This window comes from Marmota flaviventris, chromosome 4 (assembly GCF_047511675.1).
Source record: "Marmota flaviventris isolate mMarFla1 chromosome 4, mMarFla1.hap1, whole genome shotgun sequence".
NCBI lineage: Eukaryota > Metazoa > Chordata > Mammalia > Rodentia > Sciuridae > Marmota > Marmota flaviventris.
In genome coordinates this window covers 143,481,460-143,501,183 of record NC_092501.1, presented here as the reverse complement: position 1 = coordinate 143,501,183, position 19,724 = coordinate 143,481,460, and the positions used below count along the sequence as shown (strand labels likewise).

The following is a 19,724-nucleotide window of genomic DNA, read 5'->3' as shown; positions in this document are numbered from 1 at the left end:
TATGTGTTTATGGCATGTTTATTTTATGGCAAATACTCCACTAGATTTTGTACTCATATCAGAAAGGAGAAATTAGAAGATGAACAGAAATGCACTTAATGACATATAATGAAGGAGATGGAGTCTCATCCTCACAGATCACTCAAGCAAAGTAATTAAGATCCAGAAGCCTCTGAGGACAGGCAAGGACAGGTTAGTAGTCCCCCAAACAGGAAGATTTTAAGGAGTTTTGACCATTAAGGAGTTTTTACCATTTTCCGTGTGTGTCATGCATTCGGAAGTGGACAGATAATAAATTTCTAATTTCAACCAATCTACTACTGTCCAATTTGAACTTACATTTCTTCTGTAGCATAAAATGGCTGGTCCATTTTAAATCCACTCTGAATGAGTTTATAGAAGTTAGCATCAACCGGAATGCCAGGGTAAGGATTCACGCCTGAGAAAAAGAGGAAAGCAGTGTAGCCATTCATCCATTTCTTCGGTTGTTGATCCATTCGTGGCAGACATGTATCAAGAACTCCCATGTGCCAGGGACAGCCTGCAGCGAGGGCTGCAACTGGACAGTCACAAGACTTCCCAAGCAGGTTACGGACCAGTGAGGAAGACGGCTTAGGGACATCAGCAAGTTACACATCAAGTGGCATATGTTGCAAAAGAAGCAAGACCAGGAGCTATGGGAGAAGCCCAGGTGGCATTTTATGTACCCTCTGGTTTAGGGGGTGCAAGGGTGGGGAGGGGTGCAGAGAGAGCAAGATGCACAAGACCCAGAGCCCAGGGACACGAGTAAAGTGCCAAACATACCAAGTGAGAATATTTCCCAGAGTAATATTCCGTACGACCAGACATCACTCTTAATTGTGTAGATCCCTTCAAACAAGCTTTCAGGAGCCATCCACTTTACAGGCAGACGGGCCTAAAACCCAAGAGGAGATCTCGTGGTGAATTTCCCACGTACAGTCCCCTGGCTTCTTTTGTTTCAGTAGATGATGAAATGTATTATTCCCCTGAGGCCCTTCTTTTATTTGTTTGTTTCTTTTTTTTTTTTTTTTTTTTTTAATATTGGGGAATTGAACCCAGCAGTACTTACCACTGGGCTACATCCCCAGCTCTTTTCATGTTTTTATTTGGAGACAGGATCTTGCCAAATTGCCCAAGCTGGCCTCAAACTTGCAATCCCCCTGTCTCAGCCTCTTGAGTCCCTGGGATTACAAGCATGTGCCTCTATGCCATGCTTCTCTTCATATTTAATTGAGAAAATCACATTCCTCATGTGAAAGTTTTTCACTTTAAAGTTAACTTTCTAATAATAGTAGCCGTGTGTGTGTGTGTGTGTGTGTGTGTGTGTGTGTGTGTCTGGCTATATAAATATAATCCTTAAAATTCATCTTGAACAAAAGCTGGTGCTTCCAAGGGGTAAATGTAACAGTAGTCAGACGCTTTCCATTAAGGAAGGGCTAGTCAGTTGCCCGCAGGGAAGTGGGCTCAAAGTGCGTTAGTATAATCTTGTTAAAGCACTTCTCAGAAGAACATTAGTAGAAATGCTGTCCCCAAGAATGTGGTGAGGGGAACTTATGTCATTACTTCCAGAAATGATACCAGACTGGTTTTTGTGGTTTTAATAATTTCCAGTAGCATGAAAGGGGGGTTTTGACTTAGTACCACCTCAGGTTTGACTCAGGACACGGGATGGTTAGGTTCCTGAGACGGAGCCTTTTGTACTGATTTTTGTTTTTCATGGATCCAGGAACGCATCCCAGCACATGTTTAGTCTGCCAAGTAAAATCAAAGCCCAAGAAAAAAAAAAACAACCCTGTTTTAAGTCCTATACACAATGGAGGAGCTGAACAAATCAAGGGGGCTAGTCTGGTTCATTTAATTCATTAAAAGAATTAATTGTGGTTCTAAATGGAATCCACCTTCCCACATAACAGACAGCTGGCTGGTAGAACAGAAGCTGCATCACCCTAGAGGAGTGGTCAGCATATTTATGATTTCAGCTGTAATAACTGAGGAACAAATTTTAAATCAACTAAGGTGATTACATTAGATCCTAGTAGGAATGCAGTTTAATTTGATCTTACACATTTATTGGCTGTTTATCCTAAATAAGGTGCTTTTATGTTGGTTTTATTGGTTAATTCCCACAGCCCTACCAAGTAAATGGAACCCTTTTGGGAAACGTGGTATCATAGTGGTAAGGCAGAGACTTGGTGTTTAGACTCTTTGTGTTCAAATCCATGTACTGTGTAACCATTACATGTTACTTTTCTGTATCTCAGTTTCCTCATCCACAAAGTGGATAAATTCATATATGTAAAGTGCCCACAAGAGTACTTGGCACAGAGTAAGGACTAGTCCAGCTTTTGCTGCTATTATTATTTCACAAGTAGGGACAAAGATGGAGAGAGCAATCCCCAAAATGAATAACCAAAAAGAAGAGGAATAGGGACTTAAGCAAAGGTGTCGTAATTCTTTTATTTTTAATTTTTTTTAGTTGTAGATGGACACAGTATCTTTATTTTATTTATTTGTTTTTATGTGGTGCTGAAGATCAAACCCAGTGCCTCATACGGGCAAGGCAAGTGCTCTGCCACTGAACCACAATACCAACCCAGGTGTTGTAATTCTTAAAAACCACTCTTTCAACTACAAAATTAATCACCGAGTATTTATCTTGTATTTAAAAGCAGACCCAGGTATATTTTATGTCTCCCTGTTTTAACAGTAATAGGGTAACAGATCTTCATCAATTAATATTTAATTTAATTATCGTGCCCTTAAGATTTATATTTAACATTCATATGTTGTACATTTTGAAAACTATTGTAACTATTAGCTTTTCTCAAAATTGGAAATATAATCCAACAGTCTCTTTATAGCTAAAGAAACTGAAATAAGTGCAAGTAATGAGATTTTTTTTTTTTTTAAGTGCAGACTGCACTCAGAAGCCCCTAATGGATCTATTCTGACTAGCTAGCCCAAGGATAGATGTGTGGCTATTTTGCTCCATTTTTATTATAGATGGAAAATTCCCTGAAGCTGTAGAAAAATCTTTTAAGCATAAGTAAGCAAACTGCTCTAAGAGTTTTCGTGTGCATGTGTTACTGTAAATCAAAATTGCATTACTGAGTACAGATGTTTACCGTAATAATGAAAAAAACACAAAAACAGCAGAATAAAAACATGGAAGAAGTAGCAGCCTCACATTGCCCCTGACGACGTAGTTGGAATCGCTCAGGATATCTCGAGCCAATCCAAAATCACAAATCTTCACCACCTTCCCATGGGTGACGAGCACGTTCCTGGCTGCCAGGTCGCGGTGAACACACTAGGAAGAATGGGATCACAGTGTTACTTGCCATAATGGATACTATCACAGAAAGTGCAATCAAGTTCAACAGGAGTTACAGATGACAGAAGGTCTCCCATCTTGACTGGGCCAGGAGCGGTTGTCATGGTGTGTAACAAATCAGGCAAACACAGCAGCCCAGTTCTTCAGCTCTTGTGGTTGCCGTCAGTTGTGCTGCTTATAGAGCGTTTCCCAGAGGCCAAAGGACAGTGGTTCTTAAAAAGAAAATCGAATTGAACTGGGTGTTCCATCTTGCTTTCTAAGAAAGACATGTGACAACAGGGGCCTCTGCTGAGCCACTAAGGGGATTTTCATATTGTCTTCTGCGCTCCTTGGGTGTGTGTGAAGACAATCATCTCGTTTCTGGCTGGGAAATGGCTTTAGGAATAAAAAGGAGTAATAGCAAAGAAACTATTCAGAAAAAAAACAAAACTAAACTAAAAATGACTTTGGGGAGGTTTACTAAGGCAAAATTCAGAGTTTCTGAGCTGAGAAGAATCATGACATTAGTCCAATAGTATGGCAGGAAAATTAACTCTTTGAAGAAAGATTTTCAAAGGAACAGGGCACTAGTTATAAGTGTCCAATGTGCTCTCTTTACTCTTTAAAAAATAAAAGCAAAATCCATAAAAACTAAAATGCAGGGCTGGGTTGTAGCTCATTGGTAGAGTGCTTGCCTAGCATGTGTGAGGCACTGGGTTCAATTCTCATACCACATATAAATAAATGAATAAAATAAATGTCCATCAACAACTAAAAATTTTAAAGAAGTCTAAAATGTCTGTGTCACAATCCCTCTAGCTCTCCCTCTGAACCCCCCTATTTTCGTGGTGTACTGGGGACTGAACCCAGGAGTGTTCTGCCTCCGAGCTATATCTCCTAGCCCTTTTGTGAAATTTTATTTTGAGACAGAATCTCACGAAGTTGCCCAGACTGGCCTTGAACTTGCCATCCTCCTGCCTCAGCCTCCAGGTAGCTGGGAATATAGGAGTGCACCACCATGCCCAACTCCAAATTCAATTTTTTGAGTGCCAATTATCTACTTGCATTTTACCCATCTTACCATTAGGCCCTGTGGCCTGCCTTCCCCCTCTCACTGCTTTGGCTAAGGCCCACACTGGCCAGTGTGGCTCCCCTCCTGTCTCTATTTGATTTGACCTCTCTTTGGTATTTGTTACTGTTGGCCAGCTCTCCTCCGTCAGGTCCTTCCTTCTGTGACTTCTGTAGATGACGCCTGTTTTCCTCCTCCAGCGTTCTGTTCACAAGCCCCTTCTCATTTCCTAGAGCTGCATCCTCTCCTTCCTCATCCTCCACCAAACCATCTCATCCAATCCTAGGGATGCAACTACCATCACCCAAATCTCTATTTACAACCTGAGCACTTCTCTTGTGCTCAGGTATCTACTACACTAAGATCTACTCAGTCGCTCACACTGAATATATCTAAGTTATTATCTTTATCCAAAAATCCTCTCCTGATTCCACAATCCCTACCCTATTCCATGTTCCCTGCTGGTTTTCCTTCTTCAAAAATTTCCCCCAGCCCAAGGATGAACTCCTTCAAAAAGCCTTTTCTAGTTTAGGCATGGTGGCGCATGCCCGTAATCCCAGCAACCAGGAGGCTGAGGCAAGAGGATTGCCAAGTTCAAGGCCAGACTCAGAAACTTATCTAGGCCCTAAACAACTTAGTAACAGTCTGTCTTAAAATAAAAAATAAAAAGGGTGAGGCTCAGTGGTTAAATGCCCCTGAGTTCAATTCCTAGCATTAAAAAAAAAAATAGAAAGAAAGAAAGAAAAGCCTTTTCTATTCTGTCTGTCCCTGGCTAGGCCTCATGTGCAAGTCTCTCCCTGGGATTCCCAGAACTTACTTCGATCACAGCACACTGTCGTCTCTGATTTGCATGTCTGCTTATCTCTTTCTCTCCTATCAAGCATAACATCTTTGAGCCCAGGAGTCATATCATTACTGACGCTCTCTCTCCCCCTAGCACAGTGTAGGTACATAGCCAGCGCTCAACAAATGTGTGAGGACATCAAGGAGCCTATGGAGGAGACTGCGGGACAATCAGAGAAGCAACAAGAGGGAGGGCAAGCAGGAAAGAGCGACGTGCATGATTCAGAGGAGAAGGCCTGCAGAGGAGACAAAAGGGGAAAGGGTCTAAAAGACTGGATATTCTTCAAAACTCATATTAGTACAAGCCCAGTGGGGCAGGGGAAGCAGCGCCCTTGATTGCCAATTGTGAGTAGTTTAGGAATAGATGCTTCTTAGCTTATGATGTGGCTGCATCCCAAGAGACCCATTATAAGTTGGCAAAGACTGCAGTGAGTACACCTATCCCACTGAGCAGCCTGGCTTAGTAACTATGCACTCTAGGTGGTTTCCTCTCCTGATCACAGGGTGACTGTGAGGTGCAGCTGACACTGCTGCCCAGCGTCATGAGGAGGATCAGACCACATACCACTAGCCCAGGGAAAAACCCAAATTCAAATTCTAAATATGGTTTCTATTGAATGTATATGGCCTTTACACCTTCCTCAGGTTGAAAAAACATAAAGGAGCTATCACAGGTGGGGAACTTCTACTTGACATCTGGCAGCAAACAGCCAGGCAATCAGGTAGATGCTCTCCAACATCTATAGACACTCGTGAAAGCACCACTGTCCACGTGTAGGCGAACTATGACAAAGAGTAAGGAGGGCAAGAAGCCTGAGGAAGGGAAATCAGAACAGCAGGTAAGAAGATGAAGAAGGGAAGGCCGTGCCTTGGATGGATGGGAGAGCTGGGCATATTTCATTGAGACAGCAGGGTTTTTCCTTTATTTTTGAGACAGGGTCTCACTAAGTGGTCTAGGCTGGGCTGGAACTGGTGATTCTCCCACCTAAGCCTCCTGAATACCTGGGACTATGGGTATGGGACACCATACCCTGTTCCAAGACAGTAGTCTTTTAAAGGCAAACAACAACAGTTGAAATCCATCTTTCCAAATTCAGGGAGGAAAAAGGAGAAAAGAGGTAAAGGGAAGGAAGTAGAGAAGGAGAGGAAGAGAATAAGACATCTAAAGAAAGTAGAGCAGGAAAAAGTTTGGAAATAAAGAGAAAGAAGGTAATGAAAGGTGAAGGAGCCCAGGGAATGTCACGTCTAAGTATGGGGCCCTGGTATGCTGGTTATTCTTCACTAGGCTCTTGGGGGTCCAGCAGATGTTGGATGAGGCTTTTCTCTGCGGTTCCCTTAACTACCTAAAGGAACTTTGTCCCCAGATCATTGTTCTTTTTTTTTTTTTTTATTGTGTGTGTGTATGTAGTGCTGGGGATTGAATCCAGGGTCTCACACATGCCAGACAAGCGTTCTACCACTGAACACCCCCAGCTCCACTGTCTGTTCTTCAGGCCCATTCATCCCCCCTAAAATCATTAACCACCCCTCTAAAATACCTCCCCACATCTCTCTCCTCTATGAAGCGAATTAAGCTTCAACCATCTGGCCCTTCCTTGAGCTTCATGAAAATTTTATGTGGCTTCCATACACATATGCATGTAAATAAATGTATATGCCTTTTCTCCGGTTAGTTGTCTATTATCCATTTATTCCAGCATTCTTGAAACTCAGGTGGCGGGAGGTATTCCTTTTGCCTCTACAAAGGGAAGAAAATAATGAAAGGAAGTGACTAGAGGATGCTTTTATCTGCTGATAGGCATGAGTCCTGTCAAATGGCAGCGAACAGCAGTGCTAAAAGGCAATGACAGAATGCAAAATCAGGGGCAAGACAATGGTCTGAGGCAGTCTCCATACCCTTGCAATCACAGCCCTAATGGATCTGGGATTAGCAATCAAAGAGACTGTGGGCCTACAGAGCTGCCGCTAGAACACAACCTGTTAGTGCAAGTTAGACAGCTGCCCAGGGTAGTGGTCATGCTGAGTTTTGACCTCCATTCACCCCCTGGAGCAACTGCTATGCGCAGGGCAGGACCCAAATGTCTGTCCAAGGAGGGATTGACAATGCAACACTTCCTTGTGAATGGGATTTCCAAACTCTTCCTTTTTTTTTTTTTTTTTTTTTGGTACTGGGATTGAACCCAGGTGTGTTTTACCATTGAGCTACATCCTCAGCCATTTTTATTTTTTAAATTTTGAAACAGGGTCTCACTAAGTTGCTCAGGCTGGCCTTGAAGTTACCACCCTCCTGACTTCCCTCCTGAGTCACTGGGATACAGGTGTGGGCCACCACAGACAGCAAGGACTTCCTATCTTGACCTTGTTCCCTGTAAGTTCCAGAGGACGCTGGGAGCCTAGGAAGGTTATGCTAGCCATTTTGCAATAAGGAATCCCAGACCTTTATGATTCATTAGCAAAGAGTGAAGTAATGTTCTTGATTAACTTCAACAGTAAAGAGGGGAAAAAACAGGCATCAAGGGAGACATGTTATGATAAAAAAGAAAAAATACAGGCACATCTCTTTTTCATAGTTTTATATAAGCATGTCTTTTTTTTCTAAATTTTTTTTAGTTGTATATGGATTCAATGCCTTTATTTGTCTTTATGTGGATTGAACCCAGTGCCTCACACTTGCGAGGCAAGTGCTCTATCACTGAGCTACAACTCCAGCCCTAGCACGTCTTTTTTCATAGTTATCTTTTTATATTTTTTGTTAGTTTTTTTTTTTTTTAAGGTGCTTACCGACTTAAATTCTAGGAATTCCATTCCTTTGGCAACTTGATACGCAAAGCAAAGAAGATCTTCAAATGTAAGCACATTCAAGTCCTCCTCTTCTTCCAGTCTTTTCTGGTTTTCATATTCAACTTCATCTGTAACATAGAGTCAGCTTTGATTTTTGTCAAAATGCTTAGAAGGTGCCTTATCAAATTTCTATGAAAAAGTTATTAAAACCAGTTAGGTGAGGTGTCTTTAATACAATTTATAGGAGATTGCTGACTTGAATTGGGCTCCTGCATTAGTCTCAATAGATCAAACCAAATGTTGTCACCCATGCTAAAAGTTCCACATCATCAAGCAGAAAGGAAGTTATCTGATCTTCTGAGAAATCAGGAGAGATAACAACCAAATTTCCTAAACAGACAGTTCAGTTGGGTCTTTAACCTGAAGTAACCTGATATGAACCAAGTAGATACTATTTTTCTGTCTCCTTGTCCCTGAGAAACTAACTTTGAAATGAATAGATTCCCTGTTCTCTCTTCTTGTTGCTGCTTCCTTTGGCCCTTCTGTTAACCTCTTCTGCTCACCCCTTTGAATCACTCATTCTGTTTTTTGGAATAAAGTAGTGCATGATTCTAGAATCACAAATCAAATCAATGAAGATATTTAAACTGAATTTGTTGCAATTTTGTGTTGGAGCAGGTGCTAATGAAATAGAAATTTGGGGATACAAAAAAAGGGAGAGATACACTGAGTCTCAAAGAAGCACCCCCAAACCATTGACATGAGGAAACGCCCATGAACATTTGGAACTCTTGAGCCACTCAGTCCACGCCCTCCTCCCACCCACCATGTCCTTGTCTACAAAAACTAATATGAGGCCCAGGTGTGGTAGCATGCCCGTAATTCCAGTGCTCAGGAGGCTGAGGCAGGAGGAGGATTGCAAATTCAAGGTCAACCTTAGCAACTTAGCAAAGACCTAAGCAACTTAATAAGAATAAAATTGTAATAAAAAAATGAAAATAATTAGGATAAAAACTGAAAATAAATAAATAAATAAATAAAAGGGCTGGGGACGTGGCTCAGTGGGAAAGCACTTCTGGGCTCAATCCCCAGCACCAAAACAAAAACTAACATACGAGTGCAAGGGCAGGGAAAACTGGTGGCAATGGCTTAAGTTCGCGCTGACTTCACCTCTAGTCCAGTCCCTAGCAACCAACCCTCTATAAATATCAACATCACCCCCCCCCCCCCCCCCCGGACACCAAGGGGTTGCCCGGTCTTCATCTGGAGATGGCCCACACTCTCCCTTGAATGGGCATCCCTCGCTTTACCCCAAAGGCGAACATGAAACTCTTGTATCTGATTCCATTTTAAAGTAACACCAATTAGAATAAAGTATTACCTTCAGAATGAATTGAATTCCCATTGAATCCTGAGACCTGATCCGAGTCCTGGTGTATCTGAACTTCTCTTGAACCAGGCATACTATGAAAGAGAAATTCGTTCATTAGTTACATTTGTCTCTGAGCAGACATTCTATTTAAAAAAAAATAAATTCATCAGAGAAATGGCTTCCAATTATAAATGAGTTTTTAAATTAAAAACACACCATCAACATGTCAAATTTTTGTCTACATTAGAAACATCTGTGTGCTTGGGCCTGCTGGTCTAACTAGGATAAGTGATCTCTCAGTCCTTGTCACATGACAAGATGAGTGTTGAAGTTATACTTTATAAAAAAGAAATGAGACTTCGTGAGATTAATATGATTTGTTAAATCACAAAGCTAATAAACACCAGAACTAGGAATCACACCTCACTCTTCAATTTCTAAACTTGCCCATTTTTCCTTTAAAAGCTCAAGTGTAATACAGATCTACAGATCTACAGATCTTCTATAAAAACTGAAGGGCTTTGCCATCCATTTTTGTTGGTTGTTGAGTTGGTTTTTTTGTTGTTGTTGCTTTTTTCTTTTTTTGTGGTAGGATTGAACTCAGGGCTTCATGCATATGAGCTACACCCCCAGTTGATCATCCTTTTTTCAATTTTGTTTTTGTGAAACTCATTTCCCTTCCCTGCGGAAGTAACAGTCATAATGAAAATCTCTTTTAAAGTGTATTGTATAGAACTCTTCACTGAGGAATTCTGCACCAATTATCATGATTCAATTTATTCCAGTGTATGAGTTTATCCCAATTTACAATTTCTGTATCTTTCAAAATAGCTTCATGCTTTTAGGTCACAAATATTTCAAAATTAATTGTTTTGAGGCATTTAACACCCCGATGATCAAAATGAATCAAAAGAGCTAATTACTGCCAATGAAGCGCTGGTCACACACATCTGACTCTTAGGATAGATTCTCTCTTCTAGAGTATGTATGGAGGTGTAGTTCAGCGGTAGAGCATATGCGTAGCATGAAAAAGGTCCTGGGTTCAATCCCCCATACCTCAAAAAAATATGCATGATATTATATAATTTTCTCAGCTCTAGAGTATGAACTGAGAAATGAGGATAAAGGGGAGGATTGGTGTGATGGGTATACACAGGTAAGGGCAAGTGCTCACAGACATGTATGGGGATCTTTATGGGGCTCTGTGGTTTTAAGATGTTGTATCTCCATGTAAGAGCTTAAAGTTTGGGAATCTCCGCTCATTCTCAAGAGACTTCCAAAAGAGAAAAGTCTCTGACAAGTAATTCTACCTTCAGAATAAGGAAGAGCTTTCACCTACGCAGAGGAAAAAGAATGCATTGTGGGGGCTCAGTGGTAGAGCACTTGCCCAGAATGTGTGAGGCACTGGGTTCAATTCTCAGCACCACATAAAAATAAACAAACTAAAGGTCCATCAACAACAACAACAAAATTTAAAAAAAAATGCATTGTGGGTGGAAGAATGCCTATGGATCAGTTCAGATAAAGCTGCTGTAATGCTGTGATGCAGGTCATCAGCCAAAAATTTCAAGGCTGAGGAGCATGCCACCAAACTCCTAAAGATTCATTTATGCATACTTAAACAATAACTCCATCAGGATCAAGAATCACTCAGGATCCACACAGGTGGCAGGATATACAACACAGAGCACAGAGACAAAGTGACCACTAGTTTATGTTCCCATGATATGCCAATCAATCCATCTTAACATTTTAAAACCCAATTTATGAGTTTAGATCCCTTTTGTGCAACAGTCCCAGGACTTGAGCTATTTTCTATGAGTATGCCAAGGACATTGGAAAAGGTCTTCATTCTTTCTACCAATACGTTCATTCTTTCTACCTAAAAGATTGGATTATGAACCTTTCTCAAAACCAAGGGTTTCTAGGATATGATTTAGGCAGGTAGAAAGGAACTGGCTCAACAGTAACTGCACTGAAGGAAAGGAAAGGTCTTATGGTTTCAAATCAACAGGGAGACTACAGCAGCAGTTGGGGCATACATTCCAAGACCACTAGTAGAAGCCTGCAAGCACAGATAGTACCAAACCCTATATATACTACATTTTCCCTATACCTACAAGACTATGATAAGGCTTAATTTATAAATTAGGCATAGTAAAATATTAACAATAATTGCAAAGTAGAACAATTGTAACAATATACTTTAATAAAATTATTTAATACTGATTGATTTGTTCATTTCTGGACTTTCTCCCATTTAATATTTTTGGACTGCAGTTGACTAAGCGTAATTGAAGCTTCTTTCAGCAAAACAACAGATAATGGGGGACCACTCTAGATCTAAGATAAGTGACTTGTCTTAGACTCCTGGATCACACAGTGCCTTTAGAAACTGGCTACTGAAGAGTATTTATCCATCACACCTTTTCTATGTCCTGTATAATAATGAAACCTTGGCCCCGCTTCTTACCTGGAATTTGGATGTGATTGGAAAGTGGGATAAAAACTGAAATTGTGTTCCTTGAAAATCTCTGTCCATGTCCTATGGAATTTTTCTCTTTTATTTCTTAGATAGTTGAGGAGATCACCATAGCAACAGTATTCAAAAATCAAGTAAATTGGTCCTGAAATAGTTACAGTTTTAATTATAGATGTACAAACGCCATATTGTTTTTTCAGAAATCTGCACAACATACAACATACTCTGTGAGAGCTCAGTTCTCCCCCAACTTTGGGCAAGCCTATCTCTTCTTATATCTTAAACTCAATTTTAGCTTTCTGCCTAAACTTTTTTGGAAATTAGTATCTCCTTGACAGCCAAATAGACTGTCTTGGTTTTGGTTTCACCAAAACCACTGGCCTCCTGGCTTCTCCACTTTGCAATGGGGAATATATGCCCACTGTATTATGAACACTTGCTTGGCATGCTAGTTTGAATCTTGAACATTCTTGAAAGGCCCATGTATTGAAGGTTGATACCTAGACAACAGTGCTATTGGGAAGTGGTATAATCTTTGGACGTGGAGCTTAGTTGGAAAAATTTGGGTAAATGGGGTGCAGGACTGGGGCCCCTTCCTACCTCTCTCTCTTTCTCTCCTCCTTCTCTTTTTTTACAAGAACGTTTATAGAAACTTTATTCATAATTTCTCAAAACACTATTATTTATGCTAAGACCAAGGAAAGAGGGATATAGATCTAAAAATGGTGGTCTATCCATACAATGAAATGTTTCCCAGCAATGAAAATACTACTACATATAACAGAAAATGGCCTTGGAAATATCAAGCTAAATCTCTTTCTTTGTTTCCCAGTCACCAAGAGTGAACAGGCCTCTTCCATCTTGCATTCCTACCATCTTGCACTAGGCCACCACAGACCCAAACTGACAGGGTCAAGAGATCATAAATGAAACCTCTGAAATCATGAACTGTAATAAAATTTTCCTCCTTTTAAATTATCTCAGGTATTTTGTCATAGTGATAGAAAGCTGACTAACATACTTAGTAAATATATGCTGACTCATAGTGGGATAGGGATAGGAAGCATGGGAGGAATAGACCAATTCTAGACAGGGCAGAGGGGTGGGAGGGGACAGGAGGGGGCATGGGGTTATTAATGATGGTGGAATGTGATGACCATTATTATCAGCAAAAGAAATAATATGTGAGGTGAATAGAAAGCCTACATCCTGGGAACAAATTTTTACCCCTCAGATAGCGCTCTAATCTCTAGGGTATATAAAGAGTTCAACAAGACAAGCACCAAAAAAAAATTAATCCAATCAATAAATGGGCCAATGACCTGAACAGACACTTCTCAGAAGAGGATATACAATCAATCAACAAATATACGAAAAAATGCTTATCATCTCTAGCAATCAGAGAAATGCAAATTAAAACTACTCTAAGATACCATCTCACTCCAGTAAGAGTGGCGGCCATTATGAAGACAAACAACAACAAGTGCTGGCGAGGATGTGGGGAAAAAGGTACACTTATACACTGCTGGTGGGACTGCAAATTGGTGCAGCAATTTGGAAAGCAGTATGGAGATTCCTTGGAAAATATTTTTGGACTGCAGTTGACTAAGCGTAATTGAAGCTTCTTTCAGCAAAACAACAGATAATGGGGGACCACTGGGAATGGAACCACCATTTGACCCAGTGATTCCTCTTCTTGGACTATACCCAAAGGACCTAAAAACAGCATATTACAGGGACACAGCCACATCAATGTTTATAGCAGCACAATTCACAATAGCTAAACTGTGGAGCCAACCTAGATGTCCTTCAGTGGATGAATGGATTAAAAAAAATGTGGCATTTATACACAATGGAATATTACTCAGCAATAAGAAAGAATAAGATCATGGCATTTGCAGGGAAATGGATGGCATTAGAGGAGATTATGCTAAGTGAAGTTAGCCAATCCCAAAAAAACAAATGCCAAATGTCTTCTCTGATATAAGGGGGGTGACTCAAAATGGGGTAGGGAGGGAGAGCAAGGGAGGAAGATTACCTCTAGATAGGGAATAGGGATGGGAGGGAAAGGGAAGAAAAAGGGGAATAGCATGGATATTGAAAGGAGACCCTCATCATTATACAAAATACATGTATGCAGATGTGAATTTGGTGTCAACATACCTTATATATAAACAGAGATATGATAAATTATTGTATAATGGTGTATAAAGAATTGTATGCAAAAATAAATTAATTAAAATAAATAAATAAATAAAAGTACAGGTATGAAGACACAAATGGGTATGAATATACTAAGTATACAACCAGAGATATGAAAAATTGTGCTCTAAATGTGTAATAAGAATTGTAATGCATTCTGCTGTCATATAAATTTTAAAAATATATGCTGATTTATTGTTTGCCAGAGGAAAGAGAAATATGTTTCCAGTCCTCTCTTAGGTCCATTTTCTCATTTTCATCTTCTTTTACTTCTAGCCCCAGCCCTGCTGTCCCAGAAAGAACCACCCTTGGGTACATTGTTTGACTATTCACAGAGAGACATGAGAGAATTAGAGACCATGCCCTCGAGAATTCTGTGAAGATAAAGTTTCAAACCCCACCTTGACTGTGACTTGTTTGAAAGCAGCCTACTGGAAGCACTGGCCAAGCTCTGTACCTCTTTTCTCCACTACATTTATGCCAGCTCCACAGCTGGGGAGAGAAGTATGCACACCAAAAAATGTACTTGCAGGATAGTTGATTCTAAGCATATTAGATTTTTTATGTGACATATCCCAGTGGATCAGATACAAAAGGGGTATTCATTATGCTCACCCATTTGAAAAAATGGAGTGCTCAATGTCTAATTCCACTTGAAATGGGGGCCCACACTAAGTGTGAGAAAAGAGCAAAAAATAATGAGAACAAATGTCTTTTTGGTCTTCAGGCTAAACTATTTTGCATTAGGTGTCTTGGTGGAAACTGATTACCTGACAGTGTACATGCCCCCAGCAGATTCACAATGTTCTCATGATGTCCCAAGTGAGTCATCATTTTGAGTTCTGACATGAGTGCCTCTTTTTCAGAGCTGTCAGCCTTTTCTGTCAATGGAGGAATAACAAAATGTCAAACTCAAGTAAAACAGTAATTTTATGTTGTTTAATACATTAAAAATTTCCCCAGTTCAGAGATGATTTTATTACCTATCTAAATTCAAAACCAAGAGAAAAAGAGACATCAAAACAATACATGAATTTTGAATAATAATATGTTATGTCTTCAAACAAAATTTCAAGATTATGGTACAAATGTTGAATATAATAATATGGCTCTCCAGGCTAGGGATACGGCTCAGGGCTCAGTGGTAGAGTACTTGCCTAGTACATGCCTCGCCTGCATGAGGACTTGGATTCAATCCCCTGCATCAGCAGCCCCCCAACACCCAGTCTTTTTACCTAGATTTACAAAAATCCTTGGTTGTCCCCCAAAACATACAACCAAGTAAAATGTTAGTAACACATGATTTTCCTGCATAGTAGAGATAAACAATAAGCTGAAGGGAGAAACATACTTTGTATGTATTTACTTGTTTTGACTCCTGGATTTGTTCAAGTCATTGAAAGACTAACAGTATCAGCAAAGACAGTTGTCTCTAGCCTCTGGTCCTGGTTCTCAGGTCTGGAATCTTCCATTTGTCAGTAAGCCCAATAAGAGGAGGTCAGAGAGGACTCATTCCTACTAATCGAGTTCTCAAGAGTCTTTAGTTGATGATGAGGAACGTCACTGCCATGCACACTAGCCTGTGTCAGTTGGCCAATACATTCTCTCCCTGGAGAGAAGTCCAGACAGCTTGACAAAGTACACACATAAGCCTTGCTTGGGCACATCGTGAGGGCAGTTATTGATGAACTCTAAGGGCTCCTGTCACTGAGGCTGATGTGTAGCTGCTCAGGGCACCAGGAGCACCAGGGGCAAGGACAGGGTCTTTGGACTTGCTACTCCAGGCTCCAGGCATTGGCTCCTCTAACACATCCTTTCTTACAGCAACAGGAACTTTTCTTTACATTTAAACTAAAGTCTGATCTAATTTCCAGGTCCCATTATTTAGTCCTGGAATACATTCCAGTGTTGACATCATTTATTTTGACATAAGTGAGCTCTTAGGGGTGCGCTTGACTTCAAGATGTTGACTTTGTAGTCAGACCCTCCTGAGACCCAATAGCACAGCACATCTTCAGCTACTTCACGCTTTACAGGAATTTGTGACTAAACCGTCCATGTCCATGTGTCTACCACTGAGCGACACCCCTAGCCCTTTTTTATTTTTATTTTAAGACAAAGTCTCAATAAATTGCTGAGGCTGGACTTGAACTCAAAATCCTCCTGCCTTAGGCTCCCTAGTCCCTGGGATTATGGGAATGCACCACCAAGACTGACAGTAACATATTTTATGACATGCTTATCTTTTTCAAAGCACATTCATATACTATTACCATTCATTCATTTGTTAAATAAGTATCTGTTTAGCACCCATTGTGTGTGAGGCCACATGCCAGCACTGGGGAATGAAAGATTACTGAAGCACAACCTCTGTCTTCCTGGCACTTAGAGTCTCCTGGAAAGGGGAGGCAAGTAAATAAGCTATTAAAATATGCAGTCTGCCCTCCATAGGGAGTATCCCCGGATTCGAATGGCCACAGATCAAAAACATTTGTGGAAAAGGTGCCTCTATACAGACTAGTTACTCGGCACTTACATCGTATTAGGTACTGTAAGTCATCTAAAGGTGATTTAAAGCCAGTACTTTAAAGGCTGTGTATTAGTCTATCCCATTTTATTTAAGGGACTTGAGCATCTAGAATTTTGGTACCCTCAGAGATTCCTAGAACCAATTCCCCATGGATATCACAGGATAACTTTAGTACAATGAATGACACGTGACAAATGAATGCTGAGTGCTGTGGGGGTCACACAAGAGGGGCAGTGTACAAAGCCCCAGAGGGGTATGGAAAAGGGCACCAGATGTCTAAACAGAGACCTAGAGAAAAACAGGAGGTAGCCATGTGAAACTACAGTGGAGGGGGCTGGTGGGGTGAAGAATACTGCAGATTGAAGTGACAGAAGTGCAAAGGTCAAAAAAGAAGAGCCAAACAGACGCCTTCGTGAGGCTGATGGACTAATGTGGCAGATAGGACCATAACTGAATAATTAAACCAAAATATTATCACAATTGTAATACATTCTATGAGAAAAGTCTACAGAGAGCTCAGGTAACATTGCAAGGGACTTGATTTTGGCGGGGGCGGGGGAGGCAGTGCTGGAGATTGAGCCCAGGGCTTCATGCATGCCAACCAGTGCTCTACCACTGAACTACACCCCCAGCCTCAGGGGACTTGATCTTGTCTGTGTTGTGAAATACGGCTTCCCCGAGGGAGTGGTTTAAGTTGAGAGTGAAGGGGGAGTTGGAGGTACTTAAGAGCAAGGTGAAGGGCAAGCGGAAGGATCTGCCTGTGTGAAGGCCCTGAGGTGGGAGAGAGTGTGGTGCTGTGAAGAATGAAAGAAGGTCCGCCTGCTGGTGGGCTGAGAGCCAGAGGTGGAGAGGCTGAGCAGTGAACACATTCCTCAAGGCTGTGTGGATCATTTTGAGAACAACTGAAAGCCACTAGAAATGTTAGGCATGAAAATGATATGATCTCCTTGAGTGTCCATCACTTGGACTTCAGCATAGAGAATCCAAAAGGAGGTAAGAGTAGATAGAGGTTGTTGTCACTGTTCAGGAGGGACAGAATCAGACTAGAGTGGAAATAGAGAGAAGATGGATCCAATAGACAGTAAGCAGGAAACCTGATAGGAATCAATCTGGGGTGTTAGAAGACAGTTTCAGGCTGGGTCCTGGTTGTGGTGTGTCCAATCCTGTGGAATGTGGCTCCTCTGGCACCCAATACTAATCAGTAAGAGGAAGGAGTATTGATGGAGGGCCAGGGTTGGAGGATTCAGTTGGGATGAGCTGGGTTAGAGGGGCTTTTGAGACATCTGAGCATTTGGACACAGGAGCCTAAAGCTCAGAAGAGAGATGGGAGGCTAGGGGTGTGGTGGAGATCAGCAGCAGTGAACATGTGGGGTGGAATGGGAGGGGGACCAGGAGCAAGCCACTCTGCATCAAAAGCTGGGTGGAAGAAGCTGAGCCAAAAAAGCACTGAGTCAGAGGAGCAGGAGGAAATCCAGAAGAAGATAGCAACCAAGAAGCCAAGGAAGAAAGCATTTTGAAGTGGATAGATGGTCAATAATATGACAATGTATGTTGAAGACATGAAGACTTAAAGGCCCATTGGACTTAGTTGTTTGGAGGTGTTGAGGCTCAGAGAACACTAACTTGAACCCCAAAGAGTGGCAACTTGGGGCTGAAGGAGCAGCTTCAAGGTCTCCCTGCACATTCATGCCTCCCTCCCTCACGGAGCTGCCTCTTAATCCTCTTCTTCTCCCACAATGCAGAGAAGGGCCTTTTGAAATCCCCTTACCTAACTGAGAGAAGTTCTCTTCCAAGAAGAAATGTAATTCCTATGAAATCTCCTTAGCCAGGAAAGATTACCTCTCAGGAAAGACAAGACTAAAAGTCTCCATGCTCAGGGCAACCTACCCAGAGAGAGTTTGATGTATTGTCCTGAGGACAGTAACCTAAGAGGCTTTATGTCCATAAGACAGACAGGCAGGCAGACAGACAGACAGACAGACAGACACACACACACACACACACACACACACAGTGCATTTCTTCCTTCCCGTCTCCTGTAACTTGTCTTCACCGTACTCCAGGAAATCCAAGCTTCTATTCCTTTCTGTCACTCAGAATGGCATATAAGCTTCAACCACCTGGCCTTTCTTGGAGGTGTGTGCTTTGTTAAGCTTGCTGTAGTGAGATTTCCCCATGTGCATTGATAAGTTTGTGTGCCTTTTCCTCCTGTTAATCTGGTTATTTCAGTGAACCTTCAGAAGGTGGCGGAGAGCTCTTTCCCTTTACCCCTTCAGAGGTCACTGTCCATCTTAGCAAGAGAGCCAGCTGGGGAGACTTCTGCTGAGTGAGCAGTGGTAAGAGGAGAGAGGGGTGGAGGCCAGATTGGATTGGAAGGAGCAATGAATGGGAAGTGAAGAGACAGAGGGCCCCAATTTGCTCTTCTACCCAGAATCTATGTCAAAATGGAAAAAACAACTTCTGCCTGCAGTGACTGTATCCCCAAATACTGAACCCAATAAAAACTAAACAAAGAGAGAAGAGGAAGAAGAAGTAGAGCTTTGTATTCGTGACTTGTATTTTATATTTATAGCATGGTTGATCCTAACAACCACCCACTCCTTTTTAACCCTGATGTATGGCGAACTATAAAAATGATAGAAAAGAGGAGAAGAGGTGAGTGGGAAACTGGCTCCCACCTTTGTGCATCTTTGTTGATCCCCTTCCACTGCACATACCGTACCTTTCAGCATTTTGACTGCAACTTGGATTGAGACTCCTGTTTTACTAATTCCATAAGCTGTGGCATTCATCACTTTCCCAAAAGCACCCGATCCTAGTACCTTCCCTGCAAAGATACACTGGAAGTCAGTTCATTTGAAAGGTTTTCCGAAGAAAAGGAAATGCTATAGAAGTCTCTGGAACATTCAATTCTTACCAAACTCTAAGTTTTCTCTTGGAAACTCCCATTTGAGGTCATACTCATATTCTCTGAAATCAATGTAGAAATACTCATTGTCCAATGAGCCGGTCACCTGTACCATTTGCAGCTGGCTTTCATACCTAAATTGCTTCAGAGACGAAATAATGAGTCAGTGAGCAATCCAAAGTTCTGCAGATATGGGAAACAAT

At 41.4% G+C, this 19,724-nt stretch overlaps 1 protein-coding gene across 2 annotated transcripts in view; it reads right to left on the bottom strand.

Annotated features, from left to right (window-relative positions):
• The window catches only part of Flt3 (fms related receptor tyrosine kinase 3), an 82,337-nt gene that overhangs the window by 8,334 nt on the left and 54,279 nt on the right, over positions 1 to 19,724 (bottom strand). For both annotated transcript variants that reach the window (XM_027928736.2, XM_071611587.1), the window contains 9 exons: positions 19,531 to 19,663; positions 19,336 to 19,440; positions 14,854 to 14,964; positions 11,873 to 12,026; positions 9,409 to 9,491; positions 8,028 to 8,155; positions 3,209 to 3,331; positions 805 to 916; positions 340 to 439 (listed from right to left, as the gene is read on the bottom strand). In XM_027928736.2, coding sequence (XP_027784537.2) covers positions 340 to 439; positions 805 to 916; positions 3,209 to 3,331; positions 8,028 to 8,155; positions 9,409 to 9,491; positions 11,873 to 12,026; positions 14,854 to 14,964; positions 19,336 to 19,440; positions 19,531 to 19,663 — 1,049 coding nt within the window. The remainder of the gene's footprint in view (positions 1 to 339; positions 440 to 804; positions 917 to 3,208; positions 3,332 to 8,027; positions 8,156 to 9,408; positions 9,492 to 11,872; positions 12,027 to 14,853; positions 14,965 to 19,335; positions 19,441 to 19,530; positions 19,664 to 19,724) is intronic.